At 43.2% G+C, this 23,577-nt stretch overlaps 1 protein-coding gene across 1 annotated transcript in view; it reads left to right on the forward strand.

Moving 5' to 3' along the window:
* Nucleotides 1-1,220: 1,220 nt before the first annotated feature.
* Nucleotides 1,221-23,577, forward strand: part of LOC118331830 (seizure protein 6 homolog) — a 43,342-nt gene continuing 20,985 nt past the window's right edge. The window contains exons 1-4 of the mRNA XM_035666909.1: nt 1,221-1,242; nt 1,882-2,637; nt 3,112-3,233; nt 14,475-14,667. Coding sequence (XP_035522802.1) covers nt 1,221-1,242; nt 1,882-2,637; nt 3,112-3,233; nt 14,475-14,667 — 1,093 coding nt within the window. The remainder of the gene's footprint in view (nt 1,243-1,881; nt 2,638-3,111; nt 3,234-14,474; nt 14,668-23,577) is intronic.

A 23,577-nucleotide genomic window follows, 5' to 3' on the forward strand; every position in this document is an offset into this window, starting at 1 on the left:
ACACTGCAATCATTTGGCTATAGAAACACACTTAACTATCATACTTCCACCTTTAATATCACTGTTTTTTAAATGTTTTAATTAGTGATTTCTAAGAATACAAATAGTGGGTCTCCAGGAACCTCAGTCAAAAGCATCCAATTGCTTTAATAGATAGAAGTGAGTTCATGTTTGAGTTAATTTGTGCCATGGGTCCTAATTTAAATTATCACATACTATTCTGGACACAGATTTGCACTGTCAATTTTCTTTTTACACAATTTGAATATTAACTTTCCTAAAATATTGTTTGTTTTTTTTAAAATGCCATTAATTACATACTGAACTGATTGGCCAGTTTGTCCTTTTTGAGCTGTTAAAAGATACAGAGGCATGAAGGTGAGTAGATAGTAGTTATTATATCGGGCTGTACTGCTCCTTTAAATTTGGTTTGGCTTTCTATAGGTGAAGAAGGTTCTGTAGCTAAAACCAGAATTTTATGTGCTCAAAGCAAAGTATTCACTGTATCATTTAAACGTAAAGGGGTGCCTCTTTTACTGTAAGTGGACTTTAAGAAAAGACAGTTGTCACAAAGCCAGGTGTAGCCAACACGTGCAGCTTTAATCCCTCCAGTCTTTAACTTAAAAATCAGGTTTGTGTTGCTTACTTCCCAGTGGTGCTATTACATTGTTATTTTTGGACGTTATTGCTTAATTAATTATTAAATGTGTGCATCTGTTTGCCGGTACTAAACTCTAACTGTGTTTATATGGCTGTTTCATTAAAACTGGAACTGAGTCTGTCTTTTAAATGGATTAGCAGTGTCATTGCCAAAATGGCAAAGTCACCCTGGAAGAGAACATCTTTTGTTTTGGCTTTTTCACAGTATAATGTCATGTGAAAATTCCGTATGGAAACTTGTCTTCTGGGACTTGCAATAATGTATCACATCTGTATCTCATGATGTCAACTGTCAACTAGACCATGATAATTAGTATGTGTGTAGGCAAAAGGAAAGAGAAGTAATTTAGTATCTGTATATGTGTTTTTAAACCTTTTTTAAACCTTTTTATCCTAAAGTTACTACATTATTTCTGCTTAGTGTGATTGTATTTCGCGTGGGTGTGATTGTGGAATTAGTCTTTTTTTTTTCTTTCTTTCTTAAAGCATTTTTCTGGGCTTTTATTGCCTTTATGGTGACATCTGAAGATAAACAGGAAAGGGGGGCAGACGAGGAGGGGATGACACGCAGCAAAGGCTCAGGTCAGGATTTGAACCCTGGGGCGCTGCGCAAGGACTCAGCTCGGTACATGGGTCGCCAGCTCTACCCACTAAACTAACCGGGCGCCCATGGAATTAGTCTTTGATAATAAACTGACTTTCTGCAAGCTGCTACTCACAACTGTCAGTATTAATCGTCCATGGGAACCTTTAAAGAATGTCCTTGTAGTCCATGGGCAGTTTTTCCTTTTGAATGTACTTCAATTAAATGTACAGTCGAGAATGTCAAATATGTCACACCATGCATATACTGTATGTTACTTGTAGTGACCTACATATGTCATACATATACCTACATATACCCATCAGACTGTTTTTCTATCATTAAAGCTTCTATAATGGATGATATAAGGGATAACTTATTATACTACAGCCCCCTTCCCCCAACTCTACACACATGCACACACACGTACCTGCATAATGAACTGCTTTAAATAGCAACAAAATATGTGTGGAAGAATTATACATAAGGACAGGCTCCCACCTCATTAGGCATAATTTTGGTAGATTATTGCAGACTTGATGATTCTATAATGAAACTGTCAAAAAGATGTACTACTCTTGTGTACTGTATATTTCCTGACCTTACTTAACACAACCATCTTCTCTTTTTTCTTTTAGTCTTAGGTCCCAAGGATATCAGTCAGAGGACACTGGACCCAGACAGGGACTCATCAACACTGGACAGAGAGAGCGAAGTCCACGCTGTCACCACTGTCTCACCAATGAACGTCCCCAACCACCAGCCTGTCCTCAAGGGCCTGTTGCTTCATGAGCACCTACTTACACGGGACTTCCAGGGTGACCAGCACTTTTTTAGGAGGGATGGCTCTGTGGCTGCCTATTCTACCATGCCAGGCCCTGTGTCTGCCTCAGATGCAAAAGACCCTGTCACTCAGTTGGTGCCCCACGAGGATGCCCCAGCCTTCTCAGACATTGCCTCTACTGCCACTGTGGCTGCCACCTCCCCACTGACCACATTTTCTCCTACAACACCAAGGCCGCCCATGTCTCTCCCTCAAAAGAAGACATCTAAGGAGAGGACCAGGGGGGAAGACAAGGTAGAACCAACAACAGAGTCGCTCACTACTCAAGTGACGCCCAACAATAGAGGTTCAGTCAGTGAAAACAACCCAGTGGCTTCCTTATCCTCGCAGAGAAGTCGGCCTCAAAGTTGGAGTGCTTTTCCCGCAGAGGGAACCCTTGCACCTTCCTCAATGAGGGTGGAGAAAGGGCAAGCTAGGGAAACAGCAGTGAAAAACAAAACCAGCCCAGATCATCCGCTCCTCAACCCAACTTCAGCATCCAGAGAAGAGGGTACCACCATGACGTCCACAACCGTTACCACAACAACCATCACCACCGTGCAAACAGCAGGTAGGGATCTTTGTGGTTTCTCTGACTTTCAATAATGTAATAAGCAGAACATCCAAACATCCAAAGTGAAATAAATAGCTGCAGCATCCAAATAAGTTTTTCACAGATTAAAATTAAAAGTTGAGACTACCTTCCACCAGAGATTTAACACATCCATCCCAGAGGACAGGAAAATTAAGAATCAGGTCATCAACATCACTGCTGTTTATTTGGCATGCTGTACACTGCTATTCATCTCTCCACCAGGGATAACAGAGTTGCTCATGTGTCAAAAACAATCAGATTTTCAATGATGTGTCCTGCCTTTCCTTTCCACTGGCCACAGAGGCCAGAGGGCCCAGATGAGCAGTGTCGGAGAGGAAATCTGCAGAGATAGTTAGAGGGTTACGGGGCATGGAGACACAGGTGGGCTGTCAGAGAGATCATTGGTCCGGGAAAGAGGGAATCACTTGTCTTCTTTACTGTCTCCCACAGAACCATGCAGTCTGAATTTCACTGACCCTGAGGGTAACATCGAAATTCTGCAGCAACTTGACTCTGGAGTGGAGTGTAACTACTTGGTTACGGTCTACCTGGGATTTGGCATTGAGGTTCAGGTCAGTGTTTAAGGCTCTCTATGTTGATGTATGATGTTGTCCCTTCAATTTTTAAACCACAACATGCAACTTCTGAAGTTCAAAAATGCATCTTTAAACCTACTCTTGAGGGCAGCAGAAACAGCTAAATGAATATTTTATCACTTCATAAGTGACATGGCAAGCAAACAGTTACCTATTTACACACACAGCTAATACAGTGTAACATTAGCATACGTTTGCAGTTCAGTTTCTAGCCACCTGAACAAATACTTACTTTCAGCTCTGTTTTTGGCCTTCACCAACCCATAAGAAATAATTTGACTCTTTAGTGGCTAGATGCTTGTTGACTAGCTAACACAAACAACTAACAACTTTGTTTGCTGTTTGATGGCCTGCAGGTATCATACGGTGGGTTAATCGTGGCTTTTTCCTTGCAGCTGCCTGCTTTTGGAAATGATGCTGATGAGAGCCAAGAGACTAAACCAAAAGCACAGCACAGTTGCCGGGCATAAAAAAACAAACAAACAAAAAAAAAACAATCAGCTGAAAGCCACGATAAAGCTCAGCTAGGAGGAACTGCCGAATTGGGTGATAATTGTTTGTGGGTTTGTCACAATGAGCATCCAGTTCATAAATCATCACGTGATACATTGTTAATCTAACAATATAGCCATTTTAACAAAAACTGTGGTCTTTGATTCTTAAGAATTTGCCCTGAAAGTAAAACAATTTTTTGCAATAAAGGGTTTAATTCAACCAGTGGAGAGTATTGACATATTTTGGTTTAGTCTTAGCTGTTATAGTACTCACTGGTCTTGTGTGGGTTGATGGAGATAGACAGGCAGCAAATTGCTGGGGTGAGTGGGTGGATGGGGGCACAAGTGATGGGGTCTTTCTCAAGTTGAATGTTTGCTTGGTAAGTCTTTTCACAAAAAGGTTATAAAAATTAACTGTCAGTGTGTGTGTTCCCTGGCATTTGCAATTCCTCAAACGCCTCATTTACCACTGGAGACTTTAAAATGTGTGAGCTTTGTCTTGCTGCCTCTGGAGGGCTAAGATAAGTCTTGACAGAGTATATGTTTGAGAGTGTGTTTTTCTCCAAAAGCTTTCTCTGGGTAACTTAAGTAAATCTGGAAACACACACAGTGTGCACAGGGACACATACCTGCACATGTGCATGCACATACAAGTATGCATTTCACTACATTTGATAAATAAGCTCTTAACTTCCAATGCTTTCCCAGTGCATTTGGCAGAAAATTTCTTTGGACCTATAATGGGAAAACATATAGACATTTTATCATCATGTCTACCAGGCCTGATAAAGAAACAGGAGGAAGCCATGTGTTTCAGCACCACCATGTGAACAGATGGGTCCACAGTCTCCCTCCCTCTTACAGCTAAACTGATATTGATCTGATGGCAAACTATACAGAAAAATTCTTGGCACTGCTGAATAGAACGAGGAGCCATGGTATCTGTTTCCGGCATAGACATCAACTAACTGAAGATGGAAAGATAGAAATTGAAGTCAAGTATGTGTCATACCTTCTCATCAGCAATGTGTGAAGCTCCTCTGCCTGGAGGCTTTCTAGGTCCCAGGGATTTAAAGAAATGAAGAAGATCAGAAAGTATACTTGTGGAAGTAGCAGTGTGCACAGAAAACATTATGCAAGCAGGAACATCTTTGCCTCACGTTTTTATACATGGATGATTTTTGTTCTCAACAATTCATAACCTCCTGACTCACCTGTGTTTAATTCTTACAGCAAGCCGTAACAGTTGGATACACATTTAGCTGTTGTCTCATGGGATTTACCTGTTTGATAGGACTTTATCCAACACATGCATGCACACACATTCAAAGGCAGAAATATGCAGATAAACCAGGTATTTAAATATGAAACTATTCCACCTTTCTGAGATTCAGAGTTAAGGGTGGCTAATAAGCTGCTGCATTATATCTACTATTCTCTGTCCTGGCGTTTCGGTCAGCCACCCAATCTAATAATGTTTTGGCATTTTACGTCAGTTCACACTAGAGAGTGACAGGAAATATTAATAGAAAATAACTGTGAAGTTCAACAAGGGTCACCAGCAGGATTTCAATCAGATCATGTACCTGGAAGCATCCACCTTTTTCATTTTTTATTCTTCTGTATTGATTATTGCACCAGCAAGGAAGCCAGGCAAGTCAACATGTTAAGACGGTGATATACAATACTAGCTCATATTTGGAAAAAAATGAATTACTGTACTGGAGACAGTACACAAGAGATACCAATGCTGATATCTATCTATCCGGTTGTCATTTGTCTGCACACAGATAGGTCTGTGAATATAGGTTGTATTCAGGTCTTCACCTTCCATGAGATTTTTTTACATTTATATCTTGAATAAAAATCAAAACTATTTCATTTAGAAATTAATGATATAGTATATATAGTACTGTATATTTATACTAGGGGACCCTAGTTGGGGTCAGGACCCCCAGGTTGCAAGCCAATGCTTTAAAACATAGATTCAATAGAAAAAGAGATAAAATTAACTGTTGTTGTAGAGACTAAATTGATTGCTTCCACTTTTCTGATGAGCTTGTCCTCTGGAGGGAAGACAGACGTTCCCCTGCCATTTCTCTAGTCCGATTATTGACAGTTTGCCAATTTGTGGCCATAGAGGTTTTTTTTCGGGTATTTGAAACACTGAAATATACAACTTACTGTGCCAAACATTAACATGGGAAAAAATGCTTATGCTCCACACGGAGGAGCCGTAGGAGGGACATTATGGTGGAAGTGCATGTTCTTATTTTGGCAGCCAGCCTCCGTTATGGAAGAGAGTCATCATTATAGCAGACAGACCAGCAGTTTGCAAGGGCAAAGAAAGAAAATTAGGTGAAAGAAAAACCCTGAAGGACAGATGCAGTGGCTGTATAATAAATATTTATGTAGAGACACACATATAGGAACAGTGTCTGTCATGTCACTCAGACCCCTCTGATTTCCACCAGTATTCAAAAATAGAGAGATGGAGAATAAATAAGCAAGATCAGACCTTTTCTGTGTTTAGTCAATACTGCTTTCAGCAGTCTGGCAGCTTGCAAAAGAGGGAGGATGAAAAATGTATCAGGAGAATTTACTGCCCTCAGCCTGACTGTTCAACCTCTCTGCCACAGCTAACGGCATAGAATGCATTGCCCCATCTGGTGATTCTGGACACATTACAATTTATTTGCAGAATAATTGCACAAATATTAGGAGGCTGTAATAACAACTTTCAGTTTAGATATAAACTAATAGTGCAATAAATGCTGAAAGTATATTTTACAAAAGGTGTTGTACTTTAGTGTTTGCACATGAGTAAATAATAAATGTATGCAAGGTGTTTGAACAGGTAGAATGTTATGATTAGATAGATTTTATGTCTGACATTCCTAGATTTTATATTAAGTTAAGCAGTGATGAATAACTTTATAAAGTCAAAGCAGGTTTCCGTATTATGGAGGAAAGTTTTGCTTTAGGCAGTTTTATATACACAATATGAAGAATTGATCTTACCACTTACATTGTGTGATGCATTATTATTTAAGAAAATAGGCATATTCAGTTTGTATAGTTAAATTGTTCTATTTCATGATCATGTCAAAACAGCTGTGTCACTCAATTTGACATCATTTTAGATATATTTACCTATGAATTAAAACTGATGTAGATCTTGTAGTTTACATGTGGTAGTTAGCCCCTCTCTCCATATATGTGGAAATGGAAGTCTTTACCGGTGAATTGGCAACATCTTAAGCACATCTTATTTCTGTCCTCTATATCCGTCTCCTCCTCGTCTTCGCAGTCGCTTCGGCAATAAGGTTTTAGGAGAGGACAGATGGAGGTTTTCCAGAACTGGGCTGTGGCATTAAAGTGCTTAAAATCTGTTTTGGAGCTTTTTTTATTTGATCAAATAAATCCGCTGGGTTAGCTAGCTATCAGCTCTTTCCAGGCCATCTGTCCCGCTCTGATTTCTCCGTCTCCTCTGCTCACTGATCTACCTGCCTGGTTCTCAAGGAGTTACCATCTGAGGGGCTCTGCACACGTTGTCCCAGCTCTGTTTCATGGTGGCCACATCTCTGCACTTTTGCTAAAAGAGAATGTATTGTGTGGGGAGGACTGAGAGTGGTTGATACATTTCAGGGGTTAGGAGCCCAGATGTGGCCAATTTCTCCCACTGCCTCAAAGGCTGATTGGGGGAGTGCTTCCATTTTCTGACAGGTTTAAAGCAGCATCATTCAAGGAGATGGTAAGGGAGGATTTTGAGGTCAATACTGTATAACTCTTTTTTCCCTCCTTTCCGTCCCTCTTATAACTCTTTCATTCTCTTTTTCCTTTTCTGTCCTGCTCTCATTTATCAGTTTTTCTATTCTTCCAGCTCCGCTTTCCAGAACCAGAGAATAAATTAACAGAACACACAACTGAATTAACACAACTACAGCTATATTATTTTGTGTTGAAAAAAAAATGACAGTCAAATGTTAAAGCAGGATTTCAGTGATAAGGAAATATAATATTGTAACAAAGATGGTGTATGAAATTAGAAGAGGTGATTTGAGGTGAAAGCCAAGCTGGTATAGTTAGATTTAAAATTGTCCATCAACTGGAAGAGAACACAGAGAAACCTTTTCTTTGTTTATTTGGTTAATTAAAGCTTATAAATATGAAACAAAGGCCTTGAGTCTCGGTGGGGAAAATTACAGCTTCCAAGTTTTTCACCCTCAAATGAGTGAATATTGTTTCAGACGATTCCAAACAAAGCAAAATAAAACCAAAACATCTAATAAGCTCAAGGCTGCATGTGCTAATGATCTGTACCTCAGGTGGGGATAAAGCACTGTCAAGGTGGATCATCAGTGAAATGCTCCTTTAAGAATTGAGATGTTACAAAGCATGCCAAATGTTTATAGCTAACCCTGACTTGAGGGTTAACGATTGGTATTTGATGCTGCCTCTGTGACCACGCTCCTCTGACTCCAATCAATAGTCATGTTAATAAGCAGCACCAACACTTGACACACAGCCTCCTCTCAGTGCTGGGTGAATTGCTGTATTGATTCCAGCGCTCTCATTTTAATTCCAGTATTTCTTACCAAAGAAGCAAAATGCACATGGCATTGACCCTGGCCGAGTGTGGCTGATGAAGGAGGGAATAAAATTTGTTTTGTTGGTGTTCAGTGACCGCTAGCGCTCTCATCAGATAGAAGGGCCACAAGAAAGTGTTACGAAATTTCCACCAGTCTCGACACTTTTGTAAAAGCAAAACTTCCCCTTTTAAAAAAAAACATGTAATCCCTTTTCCTCACCTTTGACATACTAGAAAGTAGTGTTTTAACAAAATAATGCACATGTTTTGGTCATTCTGTAAATCCGCTCTGCAGCAGCACAAATGACACCGCACGTAGCAGATATGTCCCAGAGAAACTGAGCCTGACTCAGTAATGGAGGCCACGATGGGCTTGCTGCCTTTAATCAACTTGAGATGAGGCAGAAGGAAGCCTTCATCATGTTGTGCCTTGAGGGAGTAAGGCAGGACATAAAGAAGGCCAGTTTGATCTTGATGAGCTTTTTAGGGTGTCAGGGCTTTGCCGAGATGAGTTTTCATGGGGCCCAGCAATCCCGAGAGGAATGCTTTCAGGTGACACTAATTGCTCCTCCACCCTGCTAGCTGTCATAAAAGGGAGAAGACTCTGTCTGGTGGAAAGCTATGTTCTCTCCAACTCTTTCAGTGTCATGATGAGGATGGGAGAGTAAAGATTTGTTCTGGAAAATATGAAGAGTAATCAGCAATGCATGAATCTAAATCTATGCAAAAATGCACACTGCAGCAAATAAACGGATATGTCAAGGCCCAAGAGGCACCTCAGAAAGTGAGGCTGATTTATTAAAAAAGCAGTGTGTTTCAAATGCTGAGGGTCTTAATGTGTGCTTTATTGTAAGCTTCTGGAAGAAAAAACAATACAAAAGAAATAATATTTGAGAAGATGTTCACTATGTGGTGGAGACATTTGGTGATCTCTGGAGCATAAAATGGGCCATCATAAGTGTGACATAAGTTAGTATTGTATTCAGCCACTGGCTCCGGCACATTCTCATTAACATTCAGCTTCTGCTGATTGGTAAGGACCCATTGTTTTAGACAGCAGAGCAAATCCGAAATGGCCTTGGCTTTTTTTTTATAGAGGTGAATGTTCAATTAAGATAACGTTTTTCATATGATGAGCACTGGGAGAATTCTTTTTTTGTATGAATTTATCAGGAGATACACAACAACACCAACTGGATGTGGTGTACCAAGATTATTCAAATGTGAGCCTTAGATATGGGGCGATGAGGCAGGTACGCTACCAGTGTGCTCCACTGCATAAGCCAGTAGGTTTTTATCATAGTAATGATGACACTGCAGCTGGTGAGTCCAATGGCTGTTGATTTATTGCCCCCAGCAGCAGGGTCATTTAATTTCCATGTATAGTGGGATCATTTTGATTACATACTGCTCATTTCTGCATCAGCAATGGCTCCTGTGAGTCAGTGTAAATGTTCATTGCAGAGCACCACCAGATGTTTTCAACAGTAAATTATCAGTAAGAGGCAGCCTCTGTGGACAGTTAACTCACACTGTGTACTTACGGATAAATTAATAAACGAGTGAATAAAGATTGCTAGCCATGTGTAAAAAGTCAAGTTTGTTTGACAGATTGTGTATTTTTTCATGCCTAAACTGCATTTTGAGTGTTTTTTTTTCTTCCTTTTTTAAGTAGACATTAACTCCCTAATTGCACGATACCGATTATTTAGTTTATCTCCTATTTGGAACTAACTGTCAGATTCCAGTGGTGACTCTATAGTTACAGATTAAAAGCCATGCCAGGCTGCTTTCTGTTTGGATGCGATAAGATGGATCTTCACTTCTTCACACTGTTCACTCAGATAGTTTAACACTGCGGCACACTGGAAGCTCCCTGTTCAACAAAGGTCATGGTAAACACAGAAAGATCAAGGTATTCAATCCTGCAAATGTTGTTATCCTTTGAAACATTTATTTTAGAGAATTTCCCCCATCTTTTGTATTCCTAGTGCAGTCCTAGGCCTGTCGATTGTACCGTGGCCTTGCAGGATGGTCTGTTCATTATAGTGGTTTGATTGAAAATACTGGCTAGAGGAGAGAGATGACCCTCTCTCCTCTTGTCCTCTCATTTTGATTGGTCTCTGGAAATATTTTCATTGGAACAGTTGAGGGGGCGGGGGAGAAACGCTTGGAGTCAAAGAGCACCTACCCAAAGGACAGTCTTATATTTCTTGCATGGTTTAGAGCTTTCCTTTCATAAACTGTATTAAAAAAAAAACACTAAAAGACATTCCTTCTTCTCTGAACACAATTCTCAAAATGGAACAGCACAATGTTTAGACAGCATTTCTGATAATGTTGTGGTTGGTGCAGAAGTGTGCTTAGTCAGCCAAATCCCCAGTCCCACAAATGTGTCTGCTGAGGCAGAGATTCCAGCAAGAAGTTACAATAAGCCTGCTCTCATTACAGTCCACAGGAACACACGTGTGTGTGTGTGTGCATACGTGCACAAACGTACATGTACGTATGCGTGTGTGAGACAGTGAGAAAGAAGTCCCTCTGGGCATTTGGCTGCAGCACTGGTGAAGATAAGGCAGTCTGATGTCTCCTGACATGGCCAATGATTCATAATTGAGGTAGGACAGCTGTTGCTGGCTGCACTGACAGGTCCCAGGGTGGATGACAGATGATAGGGCGCTCCTGGGCCAAACTATCTATCAGTCCAAATGTTCACTGTCCACTATCGGCTCACCTGTCCTTCATGAGCCCCCCTGGTATATGTAAACCAAGTGGCCACAGACAGAACCACATCTGTTTGACCTCACTGAATACCAGAGTGTGTACCATACAGTGGATGGAAACAACACCATAAACACCTGCCCAGTGTGGTGTTTACTAAATAACAAATAGATATTATAGAGGTCTTTATAAGTTCAAGATCATTTTCTACAATCAGCATTCTGATGAACATTAGTCAAAAAAACCCAATAGTCACACAAAATGTTTTGGTGAAACGGTTAGGGCAACAGTTTTGTATTAACTTAATTCTTTTTCTTGGAAATCACTTTAAACTTTATTTAAAGTGGTGTACAGATAAAAATCAATACAATTAAATAATTACGAAATAAAAGCAATCACACAGTCATATTAATGATTAAGGGGACTCAAACACAAGCAGTCTGATGTCAATCGGTAAAATGTTCGAAAGCCCTGGGACTATATCTACACAGGCCTGGTTGCCCTTGGTTACTAGCTGACTAGCTAAGCCCCATCCATCAATCTACAGTGACACAATGTAAGGAGTCAGCAAATCTGACAAGTGTGTGTAGCAAAGCAATTTAATGCTTTGAAAGTCAGCAGTAAAATGTTAAAATCAATGGAGAACAGGGAGCCAACATAAGTTGGCTAGTACAGAAGTAATATGTCTATATTTTTTGGTGCTAGTTATAATTCTAGCAGCAATGTTCTGCACGAATTGGGATCAGTGGAGGAAGCTTTGACTGATACCAGCATAAAGTGCATTAAAGTAGTTCAGGTGGGGAAAAATAAAAGTATATACAACAAGCAGGACACAACATGAAATGAAATATTTTTTTGACTATTCCATTAATGCATTTAGATTAATTAAAAACAGAACAAAGAAAAAAGACAACTTGTTTTTATCGCTTGGTTTATATCAAGAATAAAGTCCAATTTAAATGTCCCCCCCCCCCCCACTCACCTCTTCAGTTCTTTAATACTACAAGACATTCTTTGAAGAGTACATTTTAATTGTATTGTTTTCAAATTATAGACAGACGACCATCTTTGGAGCCACTAGGGGTGGGTGAACTGAGCTAGGATAAGAGGCTTTCCACCAGTTCTACGGAGGGCTTGAGCAAGATGCACATTTGATTTCTAGCCTGATTTTTGGAGAGATGGTTGATTAAAAAATGTATGAACCATGGTGGAATATCATCTAATTGACTCATCAGCTTAACATAATGGTGGAAGCTACAGTAACGCCTAACAGGATAATGATTTTAGAAATAAGTTGTGAGATTTGATAGCAAATGTTTCTTGAAAATTTTGAAATCTGACTCCAATGCAAACAATCAACATTTGATCACAATATAATCAATTATGCATGCAATTTAGAATTGAGTCTCCATGGTTGTCTGAATTTGCCAGACGATTGAGCCACAAAGAGAAACTGCAATTCCACATTGTCTGCATTTCGGTCTTATGAATATATAAGTATGAATGTTAAATTGAAGGAGAATTACTGTGCTGCTCTGTGGCGTGAATTAGGAAGTTATAAGATTACCAAGTAGGCGAAATAACCCGATTTGCAAAACATCCAAGCCCTCTATATTAACACAGAGAAAAAAGGCTGAAGTAAAAAAAAAAAAGTGCTGTGCCTAAGGCTTTGTCATTGCCGTTGCCCTTGAGAAACAGGGATTCTAAAATCATGTGACATCCCCTTTATTACTCACTGTGACACTGCTGTTTAAGGGGCCTGCAACAACTAAACTACCTAAACTACAATGACAAGATGCACAATTTTGTATTAAAACACACACACACACACACACACACACACACAAATAAATATCTGATGTCTGGCTATATATAATATCTACTGTTTGCTCTCTGTGTTCTCAGTTTGTCTTAAAACCTCCAGAGTGGTGTTGCGTTAAATTCAGCTTGTGATAAAAATCTAATCAATCAATGTGGCTGACCTCATGGATCATTCAGGAAGAAGTCACCTCTAAGCTCAGTCTCAGAGTGTCCATTAGCCTCTCTGTGCTCATTGTCAGCTCCCCTTCGACTGAGTGACAGTTAGTCAACCCGACCAAATTCATTTTCCTGTCTCTGTTGTGCAGTGTGCTCATCCTGCCCACTGTCTCAGCTTTTCCAGGCTGTTGCACTAACACTCCTGCACACATATTACCTCAGGGACATCAGCCTATGGAGGGCAACCCTTTTTCTGCCTCATGGCATACCTGAGACCTGAGCCCATTGCCTATGACAGCAGTAGCTTTCAGGACATGTTATGAATTTCACTGAGAGCTTGGGATAGATGTGGTTGAATTAGCTTTGATGGTGCACTTATCTTTCAAGACAGGAGCTGGTTGCAGCAAGCACAGAACAACAACATTTATTTATACATCTGTATGATAATCCTAAATTGTAGCTATTTAAATGTAATTTTGAGTTTTAGTAATCTTTAACATCATCATATTATTATTATTAGCTTATTCGCTTCAATAAAAGTGTATCATAGGCCAACATTATTTAAGATATGCCACAAGGGAAGGTGAAATATTTTTATTTTTATCATACAGAATAATAACCACGACCTGTTGTTGGATAAACATTCCTCTTCCCTAGTTCTGTTGGGAATGAATCAGATGTTGCTCCAGAATGTGTCAGCACTCCATTATCAAGACAGTTTAACTACATGCAATCCTCCCGAGGTTCCCTCACCAGATTTAGCTGCAGATGCTGTTCAAACCTGTTGAAGACATAAAGCACTGCTGTCAGAGTGGCTTACGGACACACGGAGAACACAGGAAGAGGATGAGTCAATCATGCAGAAAAACACGAGTGGAATGACCCAGGCAGATTCTACAATTACTCAAAAACATGTCTACAATCCGGGAGCAGGTTAACAAAGAAATTACAAAACCAAGCATATCCCTGCGCAACTGTGATAGACAACTGAGCAAAGTAACACAGCGGGTGACCCATTTTTTAAGAACAACTTTGTTAGACTACTTTAAATGGGAACAACAGTAGCAGCGCTGAATAAAGATCCCATCTGGTGTGAACTGAGACCTCATAAGTCAGCAGTGTGTCACCGGTTTTGTGTGCAACGTGATTTTTTTATGTTCAGTGTTGGTCTAGTTATAAGTAAAGATGAACCTCGTCTATTGGTCTTTTTAAAGGCTGTACATAAATAAATGTGCTCATTCTAAAATATCTAAAAATATCATGCACTGACTGTTAGCTTTGATAATTCTTTGTGCAATGTGTTACTCTGCAAAGACCCGAAAGAGGGTAAGCCAGTCAGTGAACCACATGCTACCATGAGATCATGCATGATGTGCAAAAGTGCAGCAATAAAGGCCTATGTGTAATCATATGGCATGGTCTCTTTTTTTTAAGGTGCTAAATGTGAGTGTGTTGGAGGGGGAGCAGGTGACAGTGGAGGATACAGGTGGCCGAGAACCATTCATCCTTGCCAATGAGTCAGTCTTGATGAGGGGCCTTGTACTACGCAGCTGGAGCAACCAGATCTCCATCCGATTCCGTAGCGACCAACAGCACAACTCCGGATTCGTCCTGCTGCACTACCAAGGTAAGCCACTACCATGCCAGCTATGTTGTCAGATTGTTCAAACTGTGCATCGGTCCAACAACTGTTCAGCTTAGCCTCACAATGCATTCAAATTATATGTACAAGGAAAAAACTAACTTTTACTAGCCTTTATGCTGCCATCACTTTTATTTACAGAAATGTAAGAGATTCTTCTGCTTTGCTTCTTATCATGTTGCAGCTATCACCCAACAAAGATAGGAAAGGAACAACTGTCATTGTAGAAATGTACTCTTGTGCTCAGTTCACATAAAAAAAAGTATTAACAAGGTCTATTTTCTTATAAAATGCTCTGTTCCAAAACATTGACTGTTGGGTGGATACTGTTTTTTTTCCACATTTGTCAGTCAGATGTGGTTGCGGTTCATATAAAACATTAAATGATTTTGTGTGTGCTGAATTCCATTGGCCTTTGCAGAGATTAAAACAATACTGAATGAAATGTGGTCAAATAGTAACATGGACACACAGTGTGTAACAGCAGCAAAATCGGTCAGCAGAGATAGTTACTGTATGTTGTCGGTGAATATGACGGCCCATAACTATCTCCCCCTTTCGCTCTCGCTTGTTTTGTGCCTGACATTGATCTTCCATGTCCGCAACAATGTCTGTTTATCTTAGCAATCACACAAAGTGGCCACCAATTACATGCCCCATCGATTTGAGTTGATGGTGGAAGCTAGTGGACAAAACATTCATTCCACCACATTACTGTAGTGCTTTCATCAGCTCGAAAATGAAAGCGACCATCAAAACAGTGCTGCTGACGTGAGATAAATCAGCCCATCGCTGTTGGATATGCGAATACGGGTGTGTGGTCAGGCTGAATGATGACAGCGAGGGGTCAGTACAGATTATACAGGGTGATGCATAGATGGGGACAGATGTTTACAAATGGTTGAAATATATTACACTGTCAGTTGGCGTACTTTCCTTCACTTTTCTTTGCATTTCAGTAAATCTTGTTTCTCTCTTTCGTTCTAATTTTGTGTGATTTACTAATGAATATAGATGGACATCCTGTACTATATATTTGACATTTGTATCAATACAAATACCTATTTATCGATCCATTCCACAATAAGTGTTAGATAAACCCAATGGTCACACTGCACCTGGTCATGAAAGGGGTCTACAGACACACTTGGTGGAGGCACTATGTGACATTTGCTCACATGGGTCACAAAAGTAAGTTACATGAATAACCAAATAATTTCTTATAATCCATGCAAACATTTGATCTTTAATAAGATTATAACCTGGATAAGACTCATAACCAGGGTATGTGTGTAAGTGTGCAGGTTTGTCCTTCACACCAGTCACATACTTGTTAATCAGTTAAAGAAAATATGAAATGATAAAATCTGTACTGATCTGAAACCTGGATATTTATGAATAATATAGCCTACTGTAGGTAGAAAGGACAGAAACTCTCATTTGTTGGATATTGAGTGACCAGGTTTCTTATGTTGTATGTCATATCCAAAAATATGAATAGAACCAGGATACGATTCATAGCAGGGACAATAATAGTAAAATATAGTAAATCTACCCTGATAATTGTGTTGTTTACAGCACAGACTAGAAGTTAAGCAAAGCTAAAAAAAAAAGAGGAATCAAACTCCATTATCATTCAGTAATTATAAAAATATCAACCCTCTCAGGGGTGCCTGTGGATGTCTGATCCAGGGCAGTGTCTAGCTTCATTCTCAATACTTTGAATTAGTTTGTTTCAAAATAATTTATTTGATATAAAGAGGGCTTCATCTTAACATTGACGCATCTACTGTCGTGTCTGACACAACAGCAGATATTCCAGGGCACTTTATGATATCAGTTGTTATGACCCTATAAAACCCTTATGAAACACTGTCACATAGACAACTTAGGTAACTCTGTATTGTAATTGTTTGGCATATAAAATCCCTGCTGTCAGATGTGTGGCGTTACCTGTCCACCAACATCCTATTTGGTTTAGAAGACGATTGGACAAATTTAGTTTATTTATTTACTAATGAGAAAAAATGCAAAGAGCAGATTTATAGAAGACTAGGCATATTGGATACACAGAAGATATTTCAATTTGTGTTCCTCTCCTTGGAAAGCAGAGTATCACCTTGTCCTTTATAATGGGCTGTGAGAAATGTGATTGGACAAGCGTGGAGAAGGAGACAGAACTGTGGAGAGATGGATCTCAGCTCAGGGTAATTAATATCTGCATAGCGTTGGCTCTGCCTGCGATGGCAGACTGATGGATGCCTCTATAACATCACCGGTGAGCTTGACACTTGGAACATGACTATGGGTGTGTTTTACTATTGATATGTATAGGAGTGTGCAACAGGAGAGGGGCATTCCAATTTCCTTGTACATTCTTATTCTTATCTTTTCCTCAGTGCACATTCATTATGCACATATCCTCATCTACATAGAACATCCATTGTTCATTCAAATCAAATCAAATGTATTTATAAAACACATTTAAAAACTACCCCAAGTGTTATACAGACAAGAGCAGGTAGAGAAAACCATAATTAAGAAAAACACAATTGAAAAGAAATACAGACATAAAAAATGTCCCACCGCACATATGTACAGATAAACAACACATAGGCATAGGCTTCAGACAAGAATAAAAAAAAATACAATCAGCCACATTAGCAGGATTCAAATGCTAGAGAATGGAATTATGTTTTGAGCCTGGACTTTAAAAGTCAATGGAGGGGCCAGGTCTGATCTGAGGGAGGATGCTGTTCCACAGTCTAAGGGCAACCACATCGAGGGTGCAGTCACCCCTGAGCTTCACTTTGGAACGCTGGACAGCCAGAAGCCAGCAGACCTGAGAGACCTGGATGTAGAATAAGGGGTTAGGGGGTCTGCAATGTAGTAGGGAGCCAGCCTACGAAGGGATTTATGGACATAGGAGGACCTTAAAATCAATTCTGAACTGTACTGGCAGTCAGTGGAGAGAACCCAGAATAGGCCTAATATGGGCCCTCTTCTGAGTACCTCTCAGGAGCCTTGCTGCTGTGTTCTGGACCAACTGCAAGCAGGACACTGATGATTGACTAATTCCAGTGTACAGGGAGTTGCAATAGTCCAGAACGGAGGATAAAAAGTTGTGGATGACTTTCTCAAGATCTTGACTTCTTTGAAACGAGAGAAATGGCTCTCTTATTTCAGCAATGGTGTGGACAGCTTGGGAAAAAAACTAGCTTAACTCTACACAGCCCGCATATAACCCCCTTTTGTTTGTCAACAGCTCGCTTACTCTCAAAGGCGCCCGAAATCCCAAAAAACCTATCCCGCCCGCACACGCCAAAAGTTTTCTCTCCCCCGTTGAGCATGTGGGTTAAGCAGCCATTTTTCGTGGCTGGAAGCAGGAGGCCAAAACCCCTTGATGGATTCGGCCGGGGGCGGCGGGGGAGTGTCCTCAATCCAGTCACCGTAACTCTCTCTTGCCTCTTTTAGCCCTTAAACGCTTACTGATATTTGTGAAGATTTTTTTCTCAAAAATTTCAAAGAAAAGTTGTGTCACAACTTCTTCTGCCAACTCTCTCCTTTAAGGCTCTGATGATGTCGCTGAGCCAAGGCAGACACTTAGGCTTAAGGCTATTTTCTATTTAAGGGGAGGCAAACGAAATTCAGGATAGAAGAGACAGGTGGTGTAAATAAAGAAAGTAAGTTCCTCCAGTGGGTGAGATGGGGAGGAGAGCCTCAAGCCAGCACTGTACTCTGTGGCCCTTTCAAAGAGTATAATGGAACGCACGTGAGCAAGGGCCACATGTACAGGGAAGATGAGCTTCCCCCTCTAGTACCCAGCAGAGAAACAGCCAGAGGTGCGACAAATACACCACACCAACACTACTCCATGCGCTGACACGAACACAGCATCCAACCCTCAGCTTTCCACATATTGCCAGGTCAGAAAACCAGAACCGATGAAACTAGACCAAATGTCTCTCTATGGGCCCCCTAGCTTGTGGAGTCGGCAGCCTGCCAAAGTGGGAAGAAGAACCAAGACTAAGCAATAACTCAAAACAGATGCTTCATACATTCGATTCAACCAAGAGGCCCCCCCCCCCGCCGCGCGCGCGCCGCCCGGCGCTTCTACGTAAGGGAAAACACACGCGGCAAATGTTAAAGCTCACCAAGGCAGGAGCTCAGCGACGGGCTAACAAAGTTAGGCATGACCTGGCTTTGAGGCAGAGAAGTCCACCGAATTACGGTCATTCAGGTGGTAAGGTTTGTGTCATTGTTCTCAGTAACTGAAGGAGTTCTCCAGATTAAAGGTCTCTGGGATTGACCAGGCGCCAACTGTGTTTCCAGGTAGGCCAGCAATTAAAATGGTTTCTTAAACCACATGCGGCTAGTATGAGCGGATTAAGAGGATGAGAAATCCAAACCCTGCTAATGGGATTTCTCAAGACCACCTGGTGGCTGATGGTGGGCATCAAGCGCCAACTGTAGCGATCGCACCATTTCTCGGCAGCAGTCTGTGATGTGAATGGGCACGCTGTAAGTATGCTTATGAACGGGGGCCCAACTCTTGTCACACCCCCCTACACCATTAATTGTTAGCGAATTAGAGCCCACACCATTTCGCGTGTGCCCCCAGCCATGGCATGCGACAGGCCCGAGTGTGGGAGACACCATACAAGAAGGTCATCCTGTCACGACCAGCGCGTGTCGATGGGCAGTGCGAGAAAAGATAGTTTTTAGCGAGACGCAGCGGGTCATAATTCGCGTACCACGGGCGGGATAAGACGGTAGAGTATATTCCTCTCTACCCCCCTTTTGACCACACCCACGGAGGGACGTGTAACAGTCCACCCATCTGCCTCGGCCCCATTCCCATTCAAACACAGCACACAAGGGTCGGGGTTGTGCATGGCATTTGAGCCACTTGGTGTGGCGGGGGCGAGTGAGGGGGCTGACACACAGCACAACAGCTAGAGCCGCACCTCACGCAGTGGCAGAAGTGTCGCACCAACCCGCGCAAGCGCCCCAGCCCACTCCGCAATATTAGAAGGTGGCCTGGTCCGGTTCTCCTAAATTAAAAGAGCCAACCTTTCACGTCTAGTGGACACACACCACACACGCCACCTCTCGTTTAGTTGATCAGCACATCTGCCTGCGCCGCACGTCTCTCCCTCCCTTCCTCCCGCCTCCCCTCCCTCGCTGGTTGTTCGCGCGCCCCGGCGCTCGGCGGCCCTCTGGACGCACACGGACCGCCGACCTGGCGCAGATCTCACCACCGGGTCCCAGCACTCACAAGAACCCGCGAGTGGTGTGTGTCCTCCCCGATGAATGAGACAGTTGCGCGGGGTTCTAACTTTAAACCGAAGGAGCCCCCCCTGCTAACCCGGCGCCAAAATGGCCGCGGCCCCCGTGTCCCCACATTTGCCCAATGTGCCCCCAGTGTTACATTTGCCAGATCTATCTCCACGTACTCACCCAGGGCCCCCGATCGCTCCATGCGACTGGCCCTCCACACCCCCACGGACGGGAGTGTTCTCCCTCCCGCCCCCTCTCTTTTTCCACCAGGCCCGAGCTGCGCCAGCGGCTTGGACCGCAGACTCTCCGCCGGTGGCGCTCGCTTTCCGGGCCAAGCGACCCTCAGGCCGAGCCCCCGCCACGATCATACTATTATTGGTAGAACTATACCCCTTTGTCAAAAACTACTTGCATGCCATCGACACTTTAAGCATGGACTTTTGGCGTCATCCACCTCCCCGCCACATGGCGTCGGACTTGCCATGTGCCGACCCACAAATGGCGGGCTCCTCTGAAGTGCGTGCAGACAATAGAGACTGTGTAGGCGGTCTCCCCACTTGCCCCCGCGGCCTCGAACAGCGGTGCCATCCCCGGCGCGCGGATGCACATACACCGCAGTCTACCAGTGCTCCCTTCCCAGGTCTCACCCCCACTCCCCACCAGGCCCCAAGGTGCCCCGGTTGATTCCGTCCTTACTGTGTCTCCCTCCATGCCGGGTCATCGGTACGCCGCGCCCCCTGTGCTTTAAGAACCACCTCCGCCTCCCTTCTACACTTGCCCTGCCGGCCTCCGCCCCGGCCCGCCTAGCCGACACACCCCAGCGCGCTCGGCCGCGTCCCGCAGGTCCCACCTTTAATTGACCACTCTTCGCAGTCCTACAGCCCTCTTTCAAAATACGCCCGCACCGACACCAGCCGAGACCCCCACTTGGCATGAGCCCTACGTGCGGAGCTTGCCTCCGTCACCGAACACCACCGTCGCATGCCGTAACGCTCTTGTCCTAGCCCGGCCGCCGCTCCTTGATTCCCTTGGTGGACCCTCGCGCTCCGCCAACCCGAGTTAATGTGGTGTTGTTCCCCCTGACTAACCTCTTCCCCTGACATGAATTCTCAAGCAGCTGAGCCCCGCGCCTATCTCCCGTCTCCTTGCCGCGCAGGCGTGGGCACGTCGCCACTTCACAAGACACGTAGGCCGCGCCCACCTTTCCCGTCTAGTCTTATCGTCTGGTTTTCTGACCTGCAATATTGAATAGTTGATGCTTGGTCTGCAGCATTGATTGAGTGTTGTTTCTACCTCTTGCGCACCTCTGCCTTCTTCTCTCCTGGTATACAAGCTCATCCCCTGGGTGCCCTGGTACATTGCTTTCACTTCATTAACTCTTTGACTGCCAATAAGTGCCCCTCTCGAGGCTCTCCCTTTCCTGTCCCCCCCCCGGCCGCACGCCCCCCCCCCCCCCCCTCCCCCCCCCCCCACCCCACTTGAACGAACTTCCACCCTCCTCCTCGCCCCTATTTAACACCACCTGCATCTTCTATCCCCTGAATTTCCCGCCCCCCCTCCCCCCTCCTACAATAAGACAAAGCCCCTCACCCCCTCAAGGTTTCTGCCTTGCGCCTCCCCCCAGCGACACTTCACTTTCAAGCCTTAAGGCAAGACGTGGCAGAAGAAGTGTGACAACGACTTTTTCCTCTTGACCAATTTTGAGAAAAAACTTTTTCACAAATATCAGTAAGGCGTTTTAAGGCTAAAAGAGGCAATACGTGACTATGAGGACACACCGTCCCTGATCGCGTGAGGACACATCCCCCCCGCGCCCCCCGCCCGACATCCGCGATCAAGTCCTTTCCCTACCTGTCCACCATCGCGTAACCCACATGTCACAAAACCCTTGTCATATTTTGATTCACGCCGGGCTTAGCACACACGCACAAACAGTTACCACTGCTGTAGTTTAACGCTCAGTTTTCTTTCCAAACTTCACACCGACCTCGCTAAATTCAAAGCCATTTCCTCGCTCTTTCAAAGATCTTGAGGAAAGTCATCCCACAACTTTTATCCTCCGTTCTGGACTATTGCAACTCCCTGTACACTGGAATAGTCAATCCGAATCAGCGTGTCCTGCTTGCAGTTCCGGTCCAAAAACCACAGCGCAGGCAAGGCTCCTGAGATCGGTCACTCAGAGCCCCACCGGCCATAGTCTAGGTATTCTGGGTTCCTCTCCACTGGACTGCCAGGTCCGGTCTTACAGTCTCAGCGAAGTTGATTTGTAAGGTCCTCCCGGTTAGTCCATAAATCCTTGCGGTAGGCTGGCTCCCTCATGCGAGCGCATTGCAGACCCCCGCTAACCCCTTATTCTTAGCCCGCATCCCCACCGCCGGTCTCTCAGGTCTGCTGGCTTCGGGCTGTCGCAGCTTCCAACAGTGAAGCCAGGGGTGAACTGCACCCTCGATGTGGTTGCCCTTAGACTGTGGAACAGCATCCTCCCTCACGGATCAGACCTGGGCCCCTCCATGGACTTTTAAAGTCCAGGGCTCAAAAACATAATTCCATTCTCTAGCATTCTTGAATCCTGCTAAATGTGGGCTGCATTGTATTTTTTTTTATTCTTGTCTAAGCCTATATGCTATGTGTTGTTGCTCATCTGTCACATATGTGCGGTGGGACATTTTATGGAAACTGTATTTCTTTTCAATTGTGTTTTTCTTAATTATGGTTTTCTCTACCTGCTTCTTGCTGCACGGGGGATGTTGTAGTGGGGCCGGTGCCTCTGTGGGGGCCGGTGCCTGGAGGGGTACAGGAATGCCCTGTTGCCACCCGCCCCAGGCCCCATAGCATGTCCGGCGCCCCGGTGGGGGATCATCCAGTCTTGGCCTCCGCCGGCAGAGCCCCGGTTGTGCGATACCCGGGCGGCCTCGTGCCGGTCGCCCCCGTGCCCCACACAGCGAGAACTCGCGAGAGCACTGACCGGAGAGCCAAATCTGCTCTTTGCATTTTTTCTCATTAGTAATAAAAAACTAAATTTGTCCAATCGTGTTTCTAAACCAAATAGGATGTTGGTGGACAGGTAACGCCACACATCTGACAGCAGGGATTTTATATGCCAAAAACCTTCACAAAGTACACGACGTTACCTAATTGTCTATGTGACAGTGTTCCATCAAGGGTTTTATAGGGTCACTACAACGTGATGGCATCATAAAGTGCCCTGGAATATCTGCTGTTGTGTCAGACACGACAGTAGATGCCGTCTCAATGTTAAGATGAAGCCCTCGTTGGTGGTTATCACAATAAATTATTTTGAAACAACTAATTCAAAAGTATGAAATGAAGCCTAGACACTCCCTGGATCAGACATCCACAGGCACCCCTGAGATGGTTGATATTTTTTATAATTACTGAATGCATAATGGAGTTTGATTCCTCTTTTTTTTTTTAGGCGTTTGCTTAACATTTCTAGCTGTGCTGTAGAACGAGCACGACGAATGGTCTCTTATCAGGGTTTATTAGATTTAACTTTATTAATTATTTACTGGTAATTCATTCTGTCCTCCTTTTTAGTTGATGCTAATGAATCGATAATGTCAATCTGGCCGTTCTCTATTTTCATCTCTCTCT

This window comes from Morone saxatilis, unplaced genomic scaffold (assembly GCF_004916995.1).
Source record: "Morone saxatilis isolate NCDOM2014 unplaced genomic scaffold, NCSU_SB_2.0 Contig20, whole genome shotgun sequence".
NCBI classification, from domain to species: Eukaryota; Metazoa; Chordata; class Actinopteri; family Moronidae; genus Morone; species Morone saxatilis.